Source organism: Macrobrachium rosenbergii, chromosome 7 (assembly GCF_040412425.1).
Source record: "Macrobrachium rosenbergii isolate ZJJX-2024 chromosome 7, ASM4041242v1, whole genome shotgun sequence".
Taxonomy (NCBI): Eukaryota; Metazoa; Arthropoda; class Malacostraca; order Decapoda; family Palaemonidae; genus Macrobrachium; species Macrobrachium rosenbergii.
Window position 1 is genome coordinate 12339358 of NC_089747.1, and position 18385 is coordinate 12357742.

Below are 18385 nucleotides of genomic sequence, written 5' to 3' on the forward strand. Positions count from 1 at the left end.
AACAACTAAATAGCCATATCCTTTTACTGGAGACCGGGGGAAACAACTAAATAGCCATATCCTTTTACTGGAGACCCGGGGAAACAACTAAATAGCCATATCCTGTTACTGGAGACGGGGGAAACAACTAAATAGCCATATCCTTTTACTGGAGACGGGGGGAAACAACTAAATAGCCATATCCTTTTACTGGGAACGATAGCCTCTATTATCTTTTCAAGAATGGGGTTTGATTTATATTTTAGGGCCATACTCTACTCGAGTTATGTCCCTCTTCCTTTTAAAGGAATTGTGAAGAGTGTAGATTAATTTTTCAACAGGCTGTCTCAGGAGCAGGGGCCCGTGCAGGTATAAAGTCAACTTAATTAATCTAAAGCAACGACAGCTTCATGGTTCTGTGTATTGTCATTGTAAAGCCATATCGTAAAAACTCTGCTGAAGAATCATTCATACTATGTGAAGATTTGTATTAAGCTTTGCATATGTTAAAGTCAGAAATTCGGAAGTAAAAGGAAATAATTTTATATTATACCTTGTATTTCTACAAGTCAGTGACTCAGGCGTTTGTGAAATACAAACTGAAACAAAGCTAAAGTGTATGATAACTATATATGTTCACTGGAACTGAATCCATAATCTTGTTGGGAGAATTAAACTCAGTTTCATTATTCATTGAGACTTCTTGAGGCATCGACACAACTCGGCATTGCAGGCTTTAAAAGAACCTATCCAAATTTAAATCCTTCTTATGATAAAATAATGTGTTCCAATACTGTTATGTTAGTTATAGAAGAGTAAGTCAGGGAGAGGCAGCTCTGCGCCACTTAACTTGAATCTTTGTACTTATACTTAAACCTTCTCCACAATGTGACCCAGATTCCAGGCTTGGTGCCTTGATATACTGCCAGCTACGTCACAACGTATATATACACATATGAGAGAGAGAGAGAGAGAGAGAGCAGCAGCAGCACTGTACAGGATTACACATCCTCTTCCAGGATCCAGAAGGACAAGAAAATCCTTGAAGCTCTAAAGACGGGTTGACGGTTGTCATTGGATGAGGGACATCTTATACTGTCTTGCCCCTCTCTCTTTCTTTCTCTCTCTTGTGAGGACGACACTCACTGGGGTCCTAGACACGCACTCACTCACATACACAATCTGTTTGACCTTGTGACATGCGACACCTTCTGGTACACGTGCGTTGCTAAGGTATGCTACATCGCAACTCCTTGTTTCATTGTCGCAGGTGTATTGTCTTTCGGGAAGGTTTTGCAGTTAAAATTGCTGTCCATTTTAGTATAAGATTTTGCAGTTAAAATTGCTCTCCAGTTTAGTATAAGATTTTGCAGTTAAAATTGCTGTCCAGTTTAGTATAAGATTTTACAGTCAATATTGTTGTCCAGTTTGGATAAGATTTTACAGTTAAAATTGTTGTCCAGTTTGGTATAAGATTTTGCAGTTAAAATTGCTGTCCAGTTTACCAGATTTTGCTGTTAAAATCGTTGTCCAGTTTGTTATAAGTTTTTGCAGTTAAAGTTGCTGTCCAATTTAGTTTAAGATTTTGCATTTAAAATTGCTGTCCGATTTAGTATAAGATTTTGCAGTTAAAATTGTTGTCCAGTTTGGTATAAGTTTTTGCAGTTAAAATTGCTGTCCAATTTACCATAAGATCTTGCAGTTAAAATTGTTGTCCATTCTGATATAGGTTTTTGCAGTTAAATTTGCTGTCCAATTTAGTATAAGATTTTGTAGTTAAAATTGCTGTCCAGTTTAGTATAAGATTTTACAGTTAAAATTATTATCCAGTTTAGTATACTATTTTGTAGTTAAAATTGCTGTTCATTTAGCATAAGATTTTGCAGTTAAAATTGTTGTACAGTTTGGTGTAAGGTTTTGCAATTAAAACTGTTGTCCGGTTTATTATAAGTTTTTGCAGTTAAAATTGTTGTCCAGTTTGGTATAAGTTTTTACAGTTAAGATTGTTTTCCAGTTTGCTAAAAGTTTTTGCAATTAAAATTGATGTATAGTTTAGTATCAGTTTTGCAGTTAAAATTGTCCAGTTTGGTATAAGTTTTTACAGTTAATATTGTCCTCCAGTTTAGCCTAACTTTTTGCAGTTAAAATTGTTGTCCAGTTTAATATGTTTTGCAGTTAAAATTGTTGTTCCATTTTAGTGTACCTTTGGCTGATGTTGATAATAATTTTATTTAACCGTTTCTTTTACTTGAACTTCGTGTAGTTTTCTTGCAAATTTTCGGACTCTTGGCCTGAATCACTAATATACTAATTTACTATTAGTAGTAGCAGTAATGGCTGTCATTACTATTATTTAAAATTAAGGTATATTGTGTTTTATCAGAGTTACGGACGAAATGAACGGCATTGATTTATCACCTAGGGTGTCGATGAGACTCAACGTAGGGTGTCGATGAGACTCAACTTAGGGTGTCGATGAAACTCAGAAATTCTTAACGGGTTAAGTTACCGTCCTGCCATAAGCCTACTCGGGTGATGCGGTAGTACCTTCGTATTATGTGACGTGATGCCATGTGAAATCTGGTTATTTATGCTATCGTTGTTTTACAGTTAATGATATAATATGGCATTGCTATGAAATAAACATAGGCTGCCTTTATTTAGCCATTGCCGGTACATAGTTGTTAAGAGATGAAATATGAAATGAAGCAGGAAAGAATGAGGAGGAGAGAGAATGAGAGAGAGAGAGAGAGAGAGAGAGAGAGAGAGAGAGAGAGAGAGAGAGAGAGAAATGGATTTTCATATTTTGATTTTGGTTTCGAAAGAAATTTAACGGCTTAACCGCAAGAAATAATTGTATGCCTAAAAATTACATGATAAGGGAATTTGCCTGGTGTATGTAATGCGGATTCGCAGAGTATATGAGATTAATTGGACTTAAAAATATTATGTTCCTGTCATCGGATATTAGGTGACATTCCTTCTTGAAAACCTGTTTTCATTATATACTTATATTGTGTTTCCTTTTTATGTGAATTACTGGGGTTCATCTGAATTTTCTGTCCTGTCTGTTGTAACCACAAAGAAAAAATATGAGCATCTTATTACGTGACTGATTCATTATAAGAAAAAACCAGTAACACTAATATCAGTTTTATGAAAGAGGTGTTATTTCTATGTTTACTGATTGAGAAACTTGTTCGTGTTTCAATATTGGTCAGTGTGACGTAATGACCTCATAATTTTCGTAATAGATGACAGATCTCTTGTACTTATTCACTATATCTGTTAATATAAGAGAAAAAACATAAGTTCGGAACTTTTCTGTTCCAAATTTAGTTGGGCAAAAAAAGCGTAAGCGGTCTGTCTCTATAGTGGGCGGAATGTCTAACGGAATGTCAAAACAAAATCACCATCTCTTCCCAAGGCAGGATCCAAATAGACTACGTCGAAAAGTCAGCATAAAACTAGTTGGAAATTCCGAAAACAGGTTTCTGTTTATTTTTTTATATATTCTTACGGTAATAATACCATGGAATGTAGCTATTTTGTTGCCAGCCGAAGAATCACTCAGAATTCCTCTTGGAAGGAGTTTACTTCGCCCGTCGGAGGGCGGTTACTCCGCTTTACTCGTCTCCGTGACAACTCCCAAACTTGTTCCTCTTCTTTTTATATTCTAATAAGATATCTGGGTGCGTGTCCGGGTCTCTCATTGCTGCTAGATCCTGCTTAGTTTTGGATCCTGATCTATATCCTTAATCCTAAAGGGAAATCAGGGCCGGCAAAAGATTGTCAAATTATATCCAGGTTCTTTCATGTTGGACATCTGGGGAATTCGTACCCATGGGAGTGACAAGCTTGTCAGGTTTATAATTACAAACAAGAATGCTATTTTATTACAGTAATAACATAATAATATAAAGAACTTAAAAACCGAGGGGAAAGTGCTGTTTAGCTGAGTGGCTCTTGTGTTCGCAATCCGAACAACCAACGGCATAGGAATCGGAAGTAGACAGTGGAGATAGTATTTTGCACTTCACTGTCGAGCTAATTTTGGTAGCCATGTGCGGGAGAAGGATGCAGAATACAAAGGAAAACGATGGACGTCAATAGATGGGTAATTGCTTGTTTGCCAATCTGTTTATCGGTTCTCTTTTTTTTTTATCGTGATGAAGTCCCGATCATGATATTCCTCGATTCGGTCTCATTTGTTAACAGAATTATTTATCATTTCTTCAAACGTTTTGTGAACGTTATCATAAAGTTCATTGTTTGAAACTCATATTTCATACAGATGATTAGGCACTCATTAATGTTCCAGGTTATTAATCCTTGTGTTGTACTGCCATTTCGCTCCATAATAACTATATGTGGTTGTTACATTAAGCTGGTATATGCCACGGCGAGGGCTCTTGGTCCTGCAGCCTTACTCATATATATTATTTGCTGGAATATACACTTTAAGAGGAAACGATTGTACCTGTTTATGTAAATTCCCTGGAACATTTTGATTAGATAAAGTCTTGATGATTTCATATGCGCACATTACTGCAAAGTAATGAAAATTACTCTTGCCAAATTAAGAATATTGCCGGTTAAATCGTTAAAATTTACTGTCATAATCGCAGTAACAGACCTAGTGACATATTTACATGTCTGGACGGACAGTGAACAACCTTGGGTCCGTTTTTCTGCACATTCTTCACACCCAGCTTTCGTCCACATTCGTGTGATTGAATCGTATCTGAGACAACTCATTTTCTAAAGAACGTCGGGCCGACCCTCTACCCTAACTACTTTCTCAGTAGCCACCCTAATTTGCAAACTAGCTATGAACTACTGCTGCCTTGTCCTACAAATGGCTTCGAGATGGGAGAAAGGATCAGGGGAGTAGCGGCATATGTTCGCTCTCTCTCTCTCTCTCTCTCTCTCTCTCTCTCTCTCTCTCTCTCTCTCTCTCTCTCTCTCTGTAGTCCACCTTTCCCTACCTTTCGCTGACTGAGGTCGAAAACATAATATAAGTTTCTTCAGTGGAATTTTAAATACCCCTTCGCCCCCAGCTGAGTTGAAGATGTTGAAGGAAGGAAGGCTGGTGTTTGGGCATAGTTCAATGAACGGCCTTCAGTGGCTTTCCTCCCTCGTCAGAGCATCGCCGTTACGCGAAAAATTTGAAGATTTGTTATTCATTACGCTCGCGTATTGGTTATCATAATTTCCTCGTCCAACTTAATACCGCATCTTCTCCCTTATTAACGAGTCATTTTGCACAGACGAACGAGTCTGTTTAGGGCGACTTAAACGCTGATTACGAGGCGTTATCGAAGACCAGGTATCCAGCGTTTTTGGGGCTTGAGACAGTAGTTGGAGATGGGAGTCAAGTGAAAGGAGAGAGATAGAAACGGAATGGACTAGAACTGGGATCGACAGTTTTTGTGTTTCCAGTATTATATTTTGGTAGTTTTGGTACTTATTCCTTTATCTCTCTATTTATCCATCTACTTATCTATCTGTCATATATAATATGTATATAAATTTATAAATTTGTAAATATATATATGTATGTATGAATGTATGTATGTATGTAAATATATATATATATATATATATATATATATATATATATATATATATATATATATATATATATATATATATGAACACACACACATACATACATACAATCATTAAGCTACAAATGTCGTTTAATATCCAATTCACGCTACTTCAGGAATATCCCCGAAGGGGAATTTTCACCTACAAGGAATTATAAATGGATAGTCCCGAAGTAGCGTGAATTGGTTATTAAACGACATTTGTAGCTTAATGATTGTATATAAATCACAGTGTGACAAAAATTTCATATATATATATATATATATATATATATATATATATATATATATATATATATATATATATATATATTATATATTTATTTATATATGCATATATAATATATAGAGCCACAAATAACTTTATCTTGGGAATAACTCTCATTAAAAGAGAATTTTCTAAGATAAGTGTTTGTTCACTAACCATGTTTCAACCCTTTGTCTTTTTAGGATTCAGCTGAGTTGACAATGACTTTATCCACTCACCTATTGAATCCTGGTCAGAAAAGGAGCACTTATCATGTATAGTTTTCTTTAAGTGTACGTTACTTCCAAGTTAGAGTAGATGTTAATGGATCATTTGTGGCTTAATACATGAAAGTGTTTGAAATTATTGACAAACACACACACACACATATATATATATATATATATATATATATATATATATATATATATATATATATATATATATATATATATATATATATATATATATATATATATATATATATCATATATCTCATATCTCGTGTGTATGTGGAGAATCAGCTTTTGAAGAATACTTGATATGGAGGACGAGAATCTCTCTATCTCTCTCTCTCTCTCTCTCGCAATTGCTTTTATTTCCTTACTTGCCACGTGTTGCTTGTGATGTCATTTTAATTAAACATTATTCTTAATATAGATTATGTTTCTTTTAATTTCTATGGAATATCATAGAATAGTTCGAAATGAAGCAGAATCGTATCCAGACTCACGAATCCATAGAGGGAGATTTCAATTAGAAGTTAGATACCGATCTGAGGTGCAGCCACAGACCATTTTATCCCATTAAATGAAGAAATTATGTGTGTGTGTGTATACTGTATAAATATATATATATATATATATATATATATATATATATATATATATATATATATATATATATATATATATATATATATATATATATATATATATATATATATATTATATATATACATATATATATATACACACACAAATAAATTCTTAATATAATGGGATTAAATGGTGGTTGTTTACACCACAGATCGGTATCTAACTCCTAATTGAAGTCTCCCTCTATGGATTCATGGGCTTGGATTCAATTCTGCTTCATCTTGAACTATTCTGTGGTATTCCATGAAGGTTAAATTGAATATAATCTATACCTAGTAGTAATGTTTAATTAAAATTACATCACAGATAAAATGTGGCAAGTAAGGAAATTAAGGCAACTGAGAGAAAGAGAGAGAGAGAGAGAGAGAAAATTCTGATCCTTCCTATCTTTGCCTTTTTCCGCATGAGTTGAAGCCCTTACTGACTTTTTTTGAAGATTGGCTTATGTTGTTATTATTATATTATTATTATTATTATTATTATTAGTGACAATAATATACTACTAATATACTATTTCGCAATTACTAGGAACTTACGTAAACATACAAAATGTCACAATTGAAAAAATATATATATATATGCATATATATATATATATATATATATATATATATATATATATATATATATATATATATATATATATATATATATACTCACAATTTGTTTCATTTATGATATTTTGTATTAACTTCAAAATTGTAAGAACATATCAGTTGTGCGTGAAATTAATATATTATTGCAAGTATTTACTTATTTACTGTAATTCTTTTGCTAGGTTTGAGAGCTAAATCTCCTTAGAATTAAAATTAAAGTATTGTCTAATATATTGTGGTGTTTTTGATGAGTAAATTATACACAGTGACTAAATTTCCTCTTCGTCTTCCATTCCCTTAGGTTCTTCGGAATTTGCTGGCAGTAGACATTCCCTGACTGGCCATTGACGAAAACTCGTGTTCTTCATGGTAATAAAGGTGAGACAACGGAGGAGAGGTGCCGTAGCTTTTCCAAGTGTAAAAGCTGAAATGATCTCTCTCTCTCTCTCTCTCTTACTCTCTCTCTCTCTCTCTCTCTCTCTTTCTCTCTCTCTCTCTCTCTCTCAGGTTACCCCTGGTTAGAGGAAAAGGTTTTTTACGCACACTTATGTAATATATATATATATATATATATATATATATATATATATATATATATATATATATATATATATATAGGTAATATACCCTATCTCTCTCTCTCTCTCTCAGGCACACCTGGTGGGGAATATATATAATATATATATATATATATATATATATATATATATATATATATATATATATATATATATATATATATATATATATAAATATATACATAGATATAGATAGATAGATAGATAGATATTTATATTTATTGTATGTTTGTATATATACATATGTCTGTGTATATCTGTTTGTGTGTTTTATAAAGCGTCTAGTACGTATTTTGTTGGTTTACGAACATGTATGGGGGTATGACAGTGTAACTATCAAATATATTGTCGGCTCAAGACTAAAGCTTAAAGAGCAATATAAGGAGTCGAGTGCCAGGAGAAAGTTAGAAATATCAATAGGGAAATTACGGGAGTTCCATATGTAGATTATAGATGAGAAAGTGATAAAAGATTGGTGGATATGGTTTGGACATGTCCACCTCCTCACTCTAGGCAGAATAGTACAGAGTGCTAATTGGACTCACGTTAAAGAAGCACAATATATTGTGTGGAAGCACATATTCACATCATCACCAATAATGGTAAGGAATGATCTGCAAATATTTTCAAAACTGATAACGTCAACCTAACAATAACCTCATAAGTACTGTCGAACTCAAGGTCCATGGCCGAACTGCCAACTGAAGTTACATCATCTTTAAACAGCGTCTGTAAATACCAACAAGTCAAGGTCTTCCTTACACAGTAAAGCTGATAGTGTAACACTATACCTCGAGGACAATATTCATCGACTCCAAAGAGCAAGAGCAATTTTGCAAGGGCAGTGTTTACATATTTCCCGAATTGCCCTTCGCCCTCCAGACGCGGCTCAGGGCGCCACCTGACCCAGAGAAGAAGCCCAGTTGTGCACTTTGTGGTTACGATGGGCGTTCCACACCAAGGCCATGGCCTCACCCCTCTTAATCTTCGCGAAGATAAACTGAAAAAATTTTTGCCAGGCTTTCTCTTCCTGAAACTAGATCTACTTTTAAACCTTGCCTCAATTGCTCTTTTGTTTTGTCTGCGCAAAAAGCAAGTAGTGTAGTGGGCGCATGCGTAATAAACGCTTTATTTGTTTTGCATGATAATACTGTAATGTTCTGTTACTTTAGGTTTCAAATTGCATCTCAAGACAGTTCAAGTAAGAGCCACTTCTTAGAGTAGAGAGAATTCAAATCAGGAAGAAGCAATTGTTTTATGTTATGACCAATTTGAAGAAATGTGCATTTCGAGGTGTTGAAACATAGGCCAGTATGCTAGAAAGTAGTCCCTTTATGGTTCGATAATTTGATATATATATTTACGACGCATAGAACATTAAACAGAAAACGAGACGTATATTAATCACATAAGAATAAAATAATAAAAAAAAACTTGTAAATCTTTGGAATAAGCACGATTGCTGAAAATCTTAACGGTTAGCGTTAGTATACCAACTCTTTGATCTTCTGAAGAAAACCAGTCATTAGTTTCACTAGATTAAAAACCATAAAGGTACAATCACTTGCTTGTAAAGAATAAATATCCTTAGTGATCAGTCATGGATTGCCTTTCAAATATATTCCACGATTAGTGAGTGAAAGTGGATCCAATATTACTGTTGTAATGGTCATCGGTCATCGTATATTAGAAAAGATCATTATTATACTTCACGCGTGTGTGATGAGAAATAATTTACTCACGTTCACGGCCACTTTTCAGCTATCACAGCATGGAATATGTTAACCTACGCACACACAAACACACACACACACATATATATTCGGGCGACTAGGACGATCGGGATCTTGTGATTGGTCAGTAAGATTATGCTTTCTCTCTCTCTCTCTCTCTCTCTCTCTCTCTCTCTCTCTCTCTCTCTCTCTCTCTCTCTCTCTCTCTCACGTGTGAATTTGAATGAACGTAAACAATCAAATGTATAATTATGAGCCGGTGAACATCCATTCAATTCTTCCCCATCAACTAATTACAATAAATGTTGTATGTTCATCATGTCAGATGTAACACTCTTGATTCCCATTCAGTTTTAAATCCATTTTACTTCTGGTAGCAACCCGGAAGCCCAGCACATCACTCGCGTAAACTGCCCAGAATATCACCCCCGTAAATAAGATATCAACGCCTAAATACAGACATATCACTTATGAATGTAATCGCAATTGACAGTGACGTAGAACTGATCGATTTTCGTTTTGAGATCACCTTAAAAAACCAGCGAATCTCACTCAGTTCGTTGAATGTCTGTTTATGTTCTCCGTAGCAGCAACAACTCACCTTGAGTCGCGGTGTCATGTTCGGGAATCAATTTACCGTTGGCGCGAAAGTGAGAGCGCTGCTAAATTTGATGATGTTTGTGTGGTTGTTCTTTAGAAAGGCATTATTGGATTGGTTTTCGTGCTGCTGCTTTCTCGTTTGGATCGTTTGCGCGTGTAATGGCCGGGGTATTAACGGGACTAGGTTTTCCTCCTCTGTGAAGGTGAAAAATTACTTCGATTCCTTGAGATCATTTCGTGGACAAAAGCATCTGTCAAAATGAATTTTTTAAGAAATGCATCTTCAGAGTACTTGTCATTTTTAAGAAATGCATCTTCAAAGTGCTTATCTTTTTTCAGGAATACATCTTCAAATTGTTTATCATTTTTTAGAAATGCACCTGCAGATTGTTTATAACTTTTAAGAAATGCACCTTCAAATTGTTTATAATTTTTAAGAAATGCACCTTCAGATTGCTTATCATTTTTAAGAAATGCATGTTCAGATTGTTTACTTTTTTAAGCAATGCATCTTCATAGTGTTTATACAAGAAAGGCATCTTCAAAGTGTTTATCCATATTAAGAAATGTATCTTCCATTGTTTATCATTTTTTATAAATGCACCATTAAGTTGTTTATCAACCTTAAAAGGATTTTTTCAACAATTATTGTATTTCATTCCATTTTAAACATTTTTTACTGGAAACCCATTGTTTCTTTTTATTTCATTCGCTGAGTGTGTTGACCGCCATTGGAATCGTGTTTGTTACTGATATCACACACGGGAGTAGAAAAAAAGATGATGTAACAGATATGTTGTTCAAGACATTTTCATTGCCTTGCGGTATTAGCGAAACAACTTTTACCTTGTTATGGAATTCAGTCGCCTACGTGCTTGTGTGCTTCCTTGCGCATACGTACATGCAAACGTCCAGTTTGTGCATATATTTTTGTGCTTGCATAATGCGTATACGTTTGCGTGTGTGCACAGTCATGTAAATAATCTTTTATAGAGACATTTTACACACACACGCACACACACACACACACACACACACATATATATATATATATATATATATATATATATATATATATATATATATATATATATATATATATTATATAATGTGAAATGCTACTGTCCATTTGCAAAATTACCCAGTATTTAGAGTACTTAAAACTTTTAGGCATTATTTTTATCATAGCATCATAACTATCGTGAAATTTTGAGGCAATTTACGTATTTCGTGAAAGTAAGAATTGTTTTCTAGGCAGATTGCCTGAACTCATTATTTTCTTAATCATTCAGGACTAGTGTCGTCCAGTGTCCATACTTTTGATGAGTGTCATCCGACCACTCATGTCTGTTTGTTATTTTTCTAGATGTTTCACAGTTGTTGATTCATACTGATAAAACAAAAATAGAGCGTAATCGAGTAAAGAATCAATATTATTTTTTAATAGTTATTACAGCTACTTCAGATGTTATAGCCTACGTTTTAAAGTGTTTACCAGCTTCCATCATACCAGCAGTTGTTGCTTACGAGAGAGAGAGAGAGAGAGAGAGAGAGAGAGAGAGAGAGAGAGAGAGAGAGAGAGAGAGAGAGCATAATATTATGTATAATCTTTTATCGGTAATGGATTGCAATGCATTCATTTTGCAAAGGTAAAAAAAAAGCAGCTCTTTAGTGAATTCAAGAAGCAGGTTGTTCATACACATTCTGTTCCATTTCCTAAAACCGATTGACTGATTGATTGATTTATCCAAATGGTGTGACAGCATCGTAGGTCATCAAGCCGGTCTCTTTCTTTTTGTATATCTCTTCTGTTAGCATAGTACTTGTTTTTTCAGATACCAGAATGATTAATGTTTTTGAAAATAGGTTTCCGTAAGTTGTCCTGTGGTTGTTTATAGTTTTTTTTTTGGTAATTATCGTTGAGCTGTTAATAGTTTTAAGTATAAAAATATTTTATTTTAATCAGTTTTGCTATCGTTGGATAAATACAACGACTTCTTTGTACCTTTAAGCATTATGCTTCTTCCGTTCAAAAATATTTTGTGAAGAAACAGCACCCCAAAAAGAGGCAGATTCAAAATATAATTTGCTAATGAAAAGGGAAGTATATTAGTTGATTTTTTTAATATTAGGAATTAAGCGAAGAAATAGATTAACAGTTTTGACAGTATCTCTCCTCTCTAACAAATCAAGCAGCCAGTATTAAATTTTGAAACATTTTGAAATTTTAAAATGTAGTTTTCGGAAAACATGCTCTGTAAGCATGAGGAAGACTCCGGTCAAAGTATTTATCATTTTGCTCATATTAATGAACTTCGTGGCATAATGTGTTTACAGTGCGGCCGTCCAAAGTGTACGTGACATAATGATAAAAGCTCTTACGTACAAATATGCAGATGTAACTCTAAAACCAGTAATGTTATTCAAGTCAATGCGTTTTGGCTGCCAAGAGAAACGCAAACAAGTTTCAGTCAAAAGAGTGGTTGTAAAATCCCCTTTACAGAGGATTTATTTCTGATCCGGAGTTTTGAACGAGCTAGTCTATATGAAGTCGTGTGGACGTGGTCACTTCAATTGGATTATGGTTTGCATATACTATTTACCGAAATTTTGTGGCTTGCGGAACAGATATACAGTAATAAAAACACATCCTTGGTGTTGGTCTTTAATTGGTTAAGAAAAAAACCACGGTAGAAAATCAAGTTTATATGGATAAATATAAAAACTGGAGCTTTCGACTTCCCTAAGGTCCTCTGACTGTACTGCTGAAGAGGATCTGAGTGAAGGTCGAAAGCGCCTGTTTTTATATTCATTCACATAAACTTGATTCCTAAAGCGTCCTTCCTTTTTTTTCATTAACGGAACAGAATTTACTGCAGACGTCATATCAGATTCGAAGAAATTTGGCTAGATCTCTCAACGGTACTGAGCAGTCAAGGCAGTCTCAAAATTAATGTCGAGTAAAGTCCCTGAATGTTAATATAAGGGATCATGTTTATTGCTTAGGTGGGTGGTCATGAATCGGCTGACTGGCCAGTGAACTAAAATCTGTTCTGTTTAAGAATATTTTCAGTCGCCATTCGAGTATTTACCTATCTTCTAATCCTTCTAAGAGAAGGATTAGAAGATAGGTAAATACTCGAATGGCGACTCTTAGCATTCAAAGGTTGGCCACAAGCACCGTTTTCTTTGGCACATTCAATTTGTTTATTTATGTATTTTTTCTACCTCATATAAAGGCATCATTTGGAAATGAACTCACTGTGGGATTGTGTTCGAAGTCTTCCAAACAAGATAATAAATGCTTGGTTTCTGAAGGCGATTTGCTATTTGCATATAAAAGTGATATTACAATATCGGATACCCGCCAATGCAAGAATCAATATGTAAATGAAATGAAGTAAAGCGCAACAGAATTAATGGTTGTGAATCACCTCCTGAACTCCTAGCTGCAACCAAAACAACAGCCATAATTACTTCTAATGCTGCATCCCAAGCAACTGCGACTGGTGTTTTAAATGAGGTGGAAAAACTACATAAACAAATTGAATGTGCCAAAGAAAACCGTGCTTAAGGGCAACCTTTGAATGCTTAGAGAAGGATTAGAAGGACCTAGTAACAGATCCTTTTACTGAGCTGAGGTACGTGATAGAATTGACAAAGATGTGTATGGAATCGCTGTGAAAACGGTAGTTTCAGACGCCAACTATAGTAGGAAGCATTTTGATGCTTAGGCACAAAATTTATTCAGAATTTCTGATATTTGAACAAATCAGGAAGTTTCCGTAAGCGAAGCTGTTAAGGGGATTTCCCCCCCCTTTTTTTTTTTTTTTTTGGACAGGTCTTTGCAACATGTAACTGATCCTGCAGTTGGAAGCAGCGTCAGCTAATAAATGCGATTGTCATTTCTAGGCTAAGATGGAAAAATAAAGATTAATATTTACACATTCGGTTGATTTGTGAATTTTAGTCATTACGTTTTCTATTATATATTATATATATATTAAAAATGTACAGTGACTAAAATTCACAATTCAACAGAATGTGTGTATATACTGTGTGTATATATATGTATATATATATATATATATATATATATATATATATATATATATATATATATATATATATATATATATATATATATATATATATATATATATCTAAAAACAGAAAACAGGGAAGGATTCAAAAGCCGAGCATTGGAAAGTAAAAAGAAGTTGATAAACCTCAGTCGTTGTTCTATGGCTGATCCTCTGACATGTTTCGATAAAATCAAATTCTGGAAGACCAGATCCCCTGATCCTGTTACGGACGATTGAATCAGTCTCATCGCAATACACAGACTAGTCTTTTCACTCAGTTTGTGAACTCTCTCTCTCTCTCTCTCTCTCTCTCTCTCTCTCTCTCTCTCTCTCTCTCTCTCTATATATATATATATATATATATATATATATATATATATATATATATATATATATATATATATATATATATATTATATAAATAGTATATATAATTATATATATATATATATATATATATATATATATATATATAATTGTTTATATGTTTTATGTGTATATATATATAAATATGTATATTGTATGTATATATATATATATATATATATATATATATATATATATATATATATATATATATATATATATATATATATATGTGTGTGTGTGTGTGTGTGTGTGTGTAGAGAGAGAGAGAGAGAGAGAGAGAGAGAGAGAGAGAGAGATTTCATAAGCTGAGTTTGAAAAGGAGTTGTCTGTGTATTGTGATGAGACTGATTCGGACCTCCGTGACAGGATCAGAGGATCCGATCCTCCAGAATTTTATTTTCACGAAACATTTTTGCGGGAGGATCAGCCATAGAACGATGACCGAGAATTAATGATATTTCCCTTTCACTACTCAGCTTTGGAATTCTCTTCCTGTCTCTGTTTTTCCTAATCTCTTATAACTTCCTTCCTTTGTGAAGCTAGTAGACCTATTGCTTCCGTCTTGGTTAAGCCAAACTCTGCCTCTTTTTCATCTGTACGTTTTCTTTGGGTCTGGACTAGAAAGGGGCATTGAGTTGCCTTTCTCATTGGCCTTTACTGTAAGAAAAAGAAAAATTAAGAACAAATCGGTATCATTTTTTTCTTTTTTTTTTACTTGTAGCTAAAACTGGTTGCTTTTGCAACGTTGTATCGGTAGTCATTTTTCTTCCTAATTAGCGCTCAAAAGTTTGATATTGTTTCTTCCTTCAAATTCCTTGATGTTATGCCTCAGATCATTCTTCGGAGTATGAATAGAAATAGTGTTTCTTATATTAGTTTTCAAAAGTGCTAGCGCTACTTCAGCTAATGATAATATCATTTTTATTATCATTACTACTATTAAAGTCCTACGCTACCACCACGTCCTCTGCTTCGCTCATCGTAATAATGAATCAATTAATATGTCAAATAGGAAAAAAAAATCAGGTTAATTAAAGCGATAACCCTATTGTTCGGCGGTCACGGGAGGCCTGAAATCCACCACTCTTTAAATAAAAAGCAAAAGGTCTCATTTCAGCATTCGACTCTCATCTGCGGTCGGTACTGGTATCGTATTCTGAACTTTTCTCTCTCTCTCTCTCTCTCTCTCTCTCTCTCATATATATATATATATATATATATATATATATATATATATATATATATATATATATATATATATATATATATATATATATATATATATATATATATATATATATATATATATATATATATATATATATATAGCTATATATATAGATAATTAGATAAATAGATAATTTCGAGTAATTTTATGGCCTTCAAATTATGTCACTAAAAGTACAGCAACCATAATTCCCTTTGGCCTCTTTGGCATTAATTAATTATTTGGAAGGCATAAATTATATGATAGATAATTTATACTGTAAGAGAAAAAAAATATTTCAAGTCTAGTCAGATTGAACTCCTTGAGATATATCCGTGCGCGGTTTGTAACGAAGCAAAATTCAGCTTTGCCTCAGCCTTAATTTTAAAGAATTTAAGACAGATGTTTCCAAACCAAGTTTGGCATTCTTTTGATATCCGAATGAACTTATATTCTTTCATTGCCGGATGTCAGTATCCCAGTACAATTTCACTATTGTTAATGGAATTTCCATTTTTATGCCTGCAGATGCGAGGTCTCTTTGTGTTGGCATTGGTCATAGGGGTGAGCAAATCCTATGGCCCTCCTCCTTCAAGTGGCTCCAGCAGTGGATGCGGGGGCGGTGGATGCGGCGGTGTTCAACCTCTTCCAGCCCAGACAGTTTCTTCTTGTGGCGGGAAAGGCTGTGGGGGCGGTGGCGGCAGCAGTGCTGGAGGATCTGGAGACTACTGGTGGGCTGGGAATAACTCTCCATTTTCAGGACCTCCTGCTTCTCACATAGTCATCAGCAGCAGCAGCAGCGGCTCAGGAGGGTCAAGACCAGCAGCTTCCTCGCACCAGAGACCTCAGCCCCAGCAAGGGTACATTCAGCCTAGCCCAGGTCCCGGACAGGCGTCCTTTCCTCAACAGCCCCCAGATACGCAGAATCTGGTTCAGCCTCCGATGGGGATTTGTCCAGTTTCCTTTGTCTGTGTTCACTGGCAACTCTGTCGTGATGGATTCGTCATCTCTGATGGCACTGGGAATATTAACAAATTACTCAAGACCATACCTGCAAATGTAATTAGCCACAATTCTACATCTGTCTTCCTACTTTGAGTAACCGTTTGACAAGAATTTAATACACTGCACTCATCTCACTTATGTTTTTATTAATACGTTGTCTTTGTTAAAGGAAGATGTTCTTCAGTAATCTTCTATGTCAGCGTATAGTTGAGAAATGTTACTTTGTCATGAGCTCTTCACCACATGAGATACGACTTGCAGAAATCCTTTTCATTGCTTGTCTATCTTGTGATAAAGTAAATTGCCTTTTTGCTCTGGTTTAGCTTAAATATACTTCCACTTTATCGAATAATTCCATATTCTTCATTACAGATTGCATCCAGGTATGAGAGTTGTGGAGGTGACATGATTTGCTGTGGCATTCCCGCGGGAACTCTTCCCTCAAGTATTTCTGGGATTCCGCCCCAGAGACCATCTGTGGTTTCGTCTTCTCAGCCCTTAGCACCAGCACCCCTACCACCAACGCCAGCCACACTATCGCAGCCTTCAAGACCTGCTCCAGCACCCCAGCCTGCATTATCCTTCCCTGCACCCCAACCTGCAAAACCTGCACCTGCACCACAACTTACAATATCTGCTCCAGTACCCCAGCCTGCAAGACCTGCACCTGGACCACAACTTACAATATCTGCTCCTGCACCTGGACCACAGCTTACAATATCTGCTCCTGCACCCCAGCCTGGTAGACCTCCTTCTGCACCTCAGCCTGCAAGACCAGCACTAAGTCCACAGACCCCTTCTGTTGGTTATGGAAGACCCTCTGCTCCTCCGAACCCACTCATACCCGAGAGACCCAGCCAGCCAAACCCCCAGCCCACCTTTGTAAACCCTGCCAACCCTGTCCCACAGCCTCCACAGCAACCTCAGTCACCCATCAGCAATCCCATTGGCTTGGTGTCTCCACCCAGCCCTCAACCAAATCCCATGATGGGTGGAATGATGATGGGAATGATGGGCATGCCTATGAGAGGGGGATCCTGCAGTGCTAGCATGTACTGCGTCGAGCAGAACCAGTGCAATCCCTACACAGGATTCATCATCAGAGATCCCTCGCAGCTGATGGCAGTATGGCCTGATTCCCCAACGGTTCCACTTCTTGTAAGTAATCACTTATTGCTTTCAGGTTCCTTTAAAATTAGCTAGGGGTATTTGAGATATTCGGCCAGAATGTAACAGTGAATTGGAAAAACATAGGAAAACAAACTAACAGACATAAACAGTGTTTATGTTATTCAGTTCAGAAATACTTATTAAGGAAAAAAGGAGGTGAACATACCAAGTTGGTGATTAATTTCTAAAAGTTTTAACATTGCTGATATAATCTAAGCTGAAGAGAAATATTGCTGATACAATCTTAGCTGGAGAGAAGTACCTTTGTCTTTAGTAACTATAGGATATCTTATTCATTATAAGGATTACTGTAAGAATTAGTTGGT

The 18385-nt window shown here is 35.2% G+C and overlaps 1 protein-coding gene across 4 annotated transcripts in view; it reads left to right on the forward strand.

Annotated features, from left to right (window-relative positions):
- LOC136840133 (WAS/WASL-interacting protein family member 1-like) overlaps positions 1–18385 on the forward strand; it is a 79930-nt gene that overhangs the window by 60780 nt on the left and 765 nt on the right. For 3 of the 4 annotated variants that reach the window (XM_067106546.1, XM_067106548.1, XM_067106545.1), the window contains 3 exons: positions 7614–7690; positions 16413–16943; positions 17262–18047. In XM_067106546.1, the coding sequence (XP_066962647.1) occupies positions 7679–7690; positions 16413–16943; positions 17262–18047 (1329 nt within the window). In that variant the 5' untranslated portion in view covers positions 7614–7678. Of the gene's footprint in view, positions 1–6041; positions 6132–7613; positions 7691–16412; positions 16944–17261; positions 18048–18385 lie in introns of all 4 variants that reach the window. The other variant, XM_067106547.1, reaches the window with a different exon arrangement.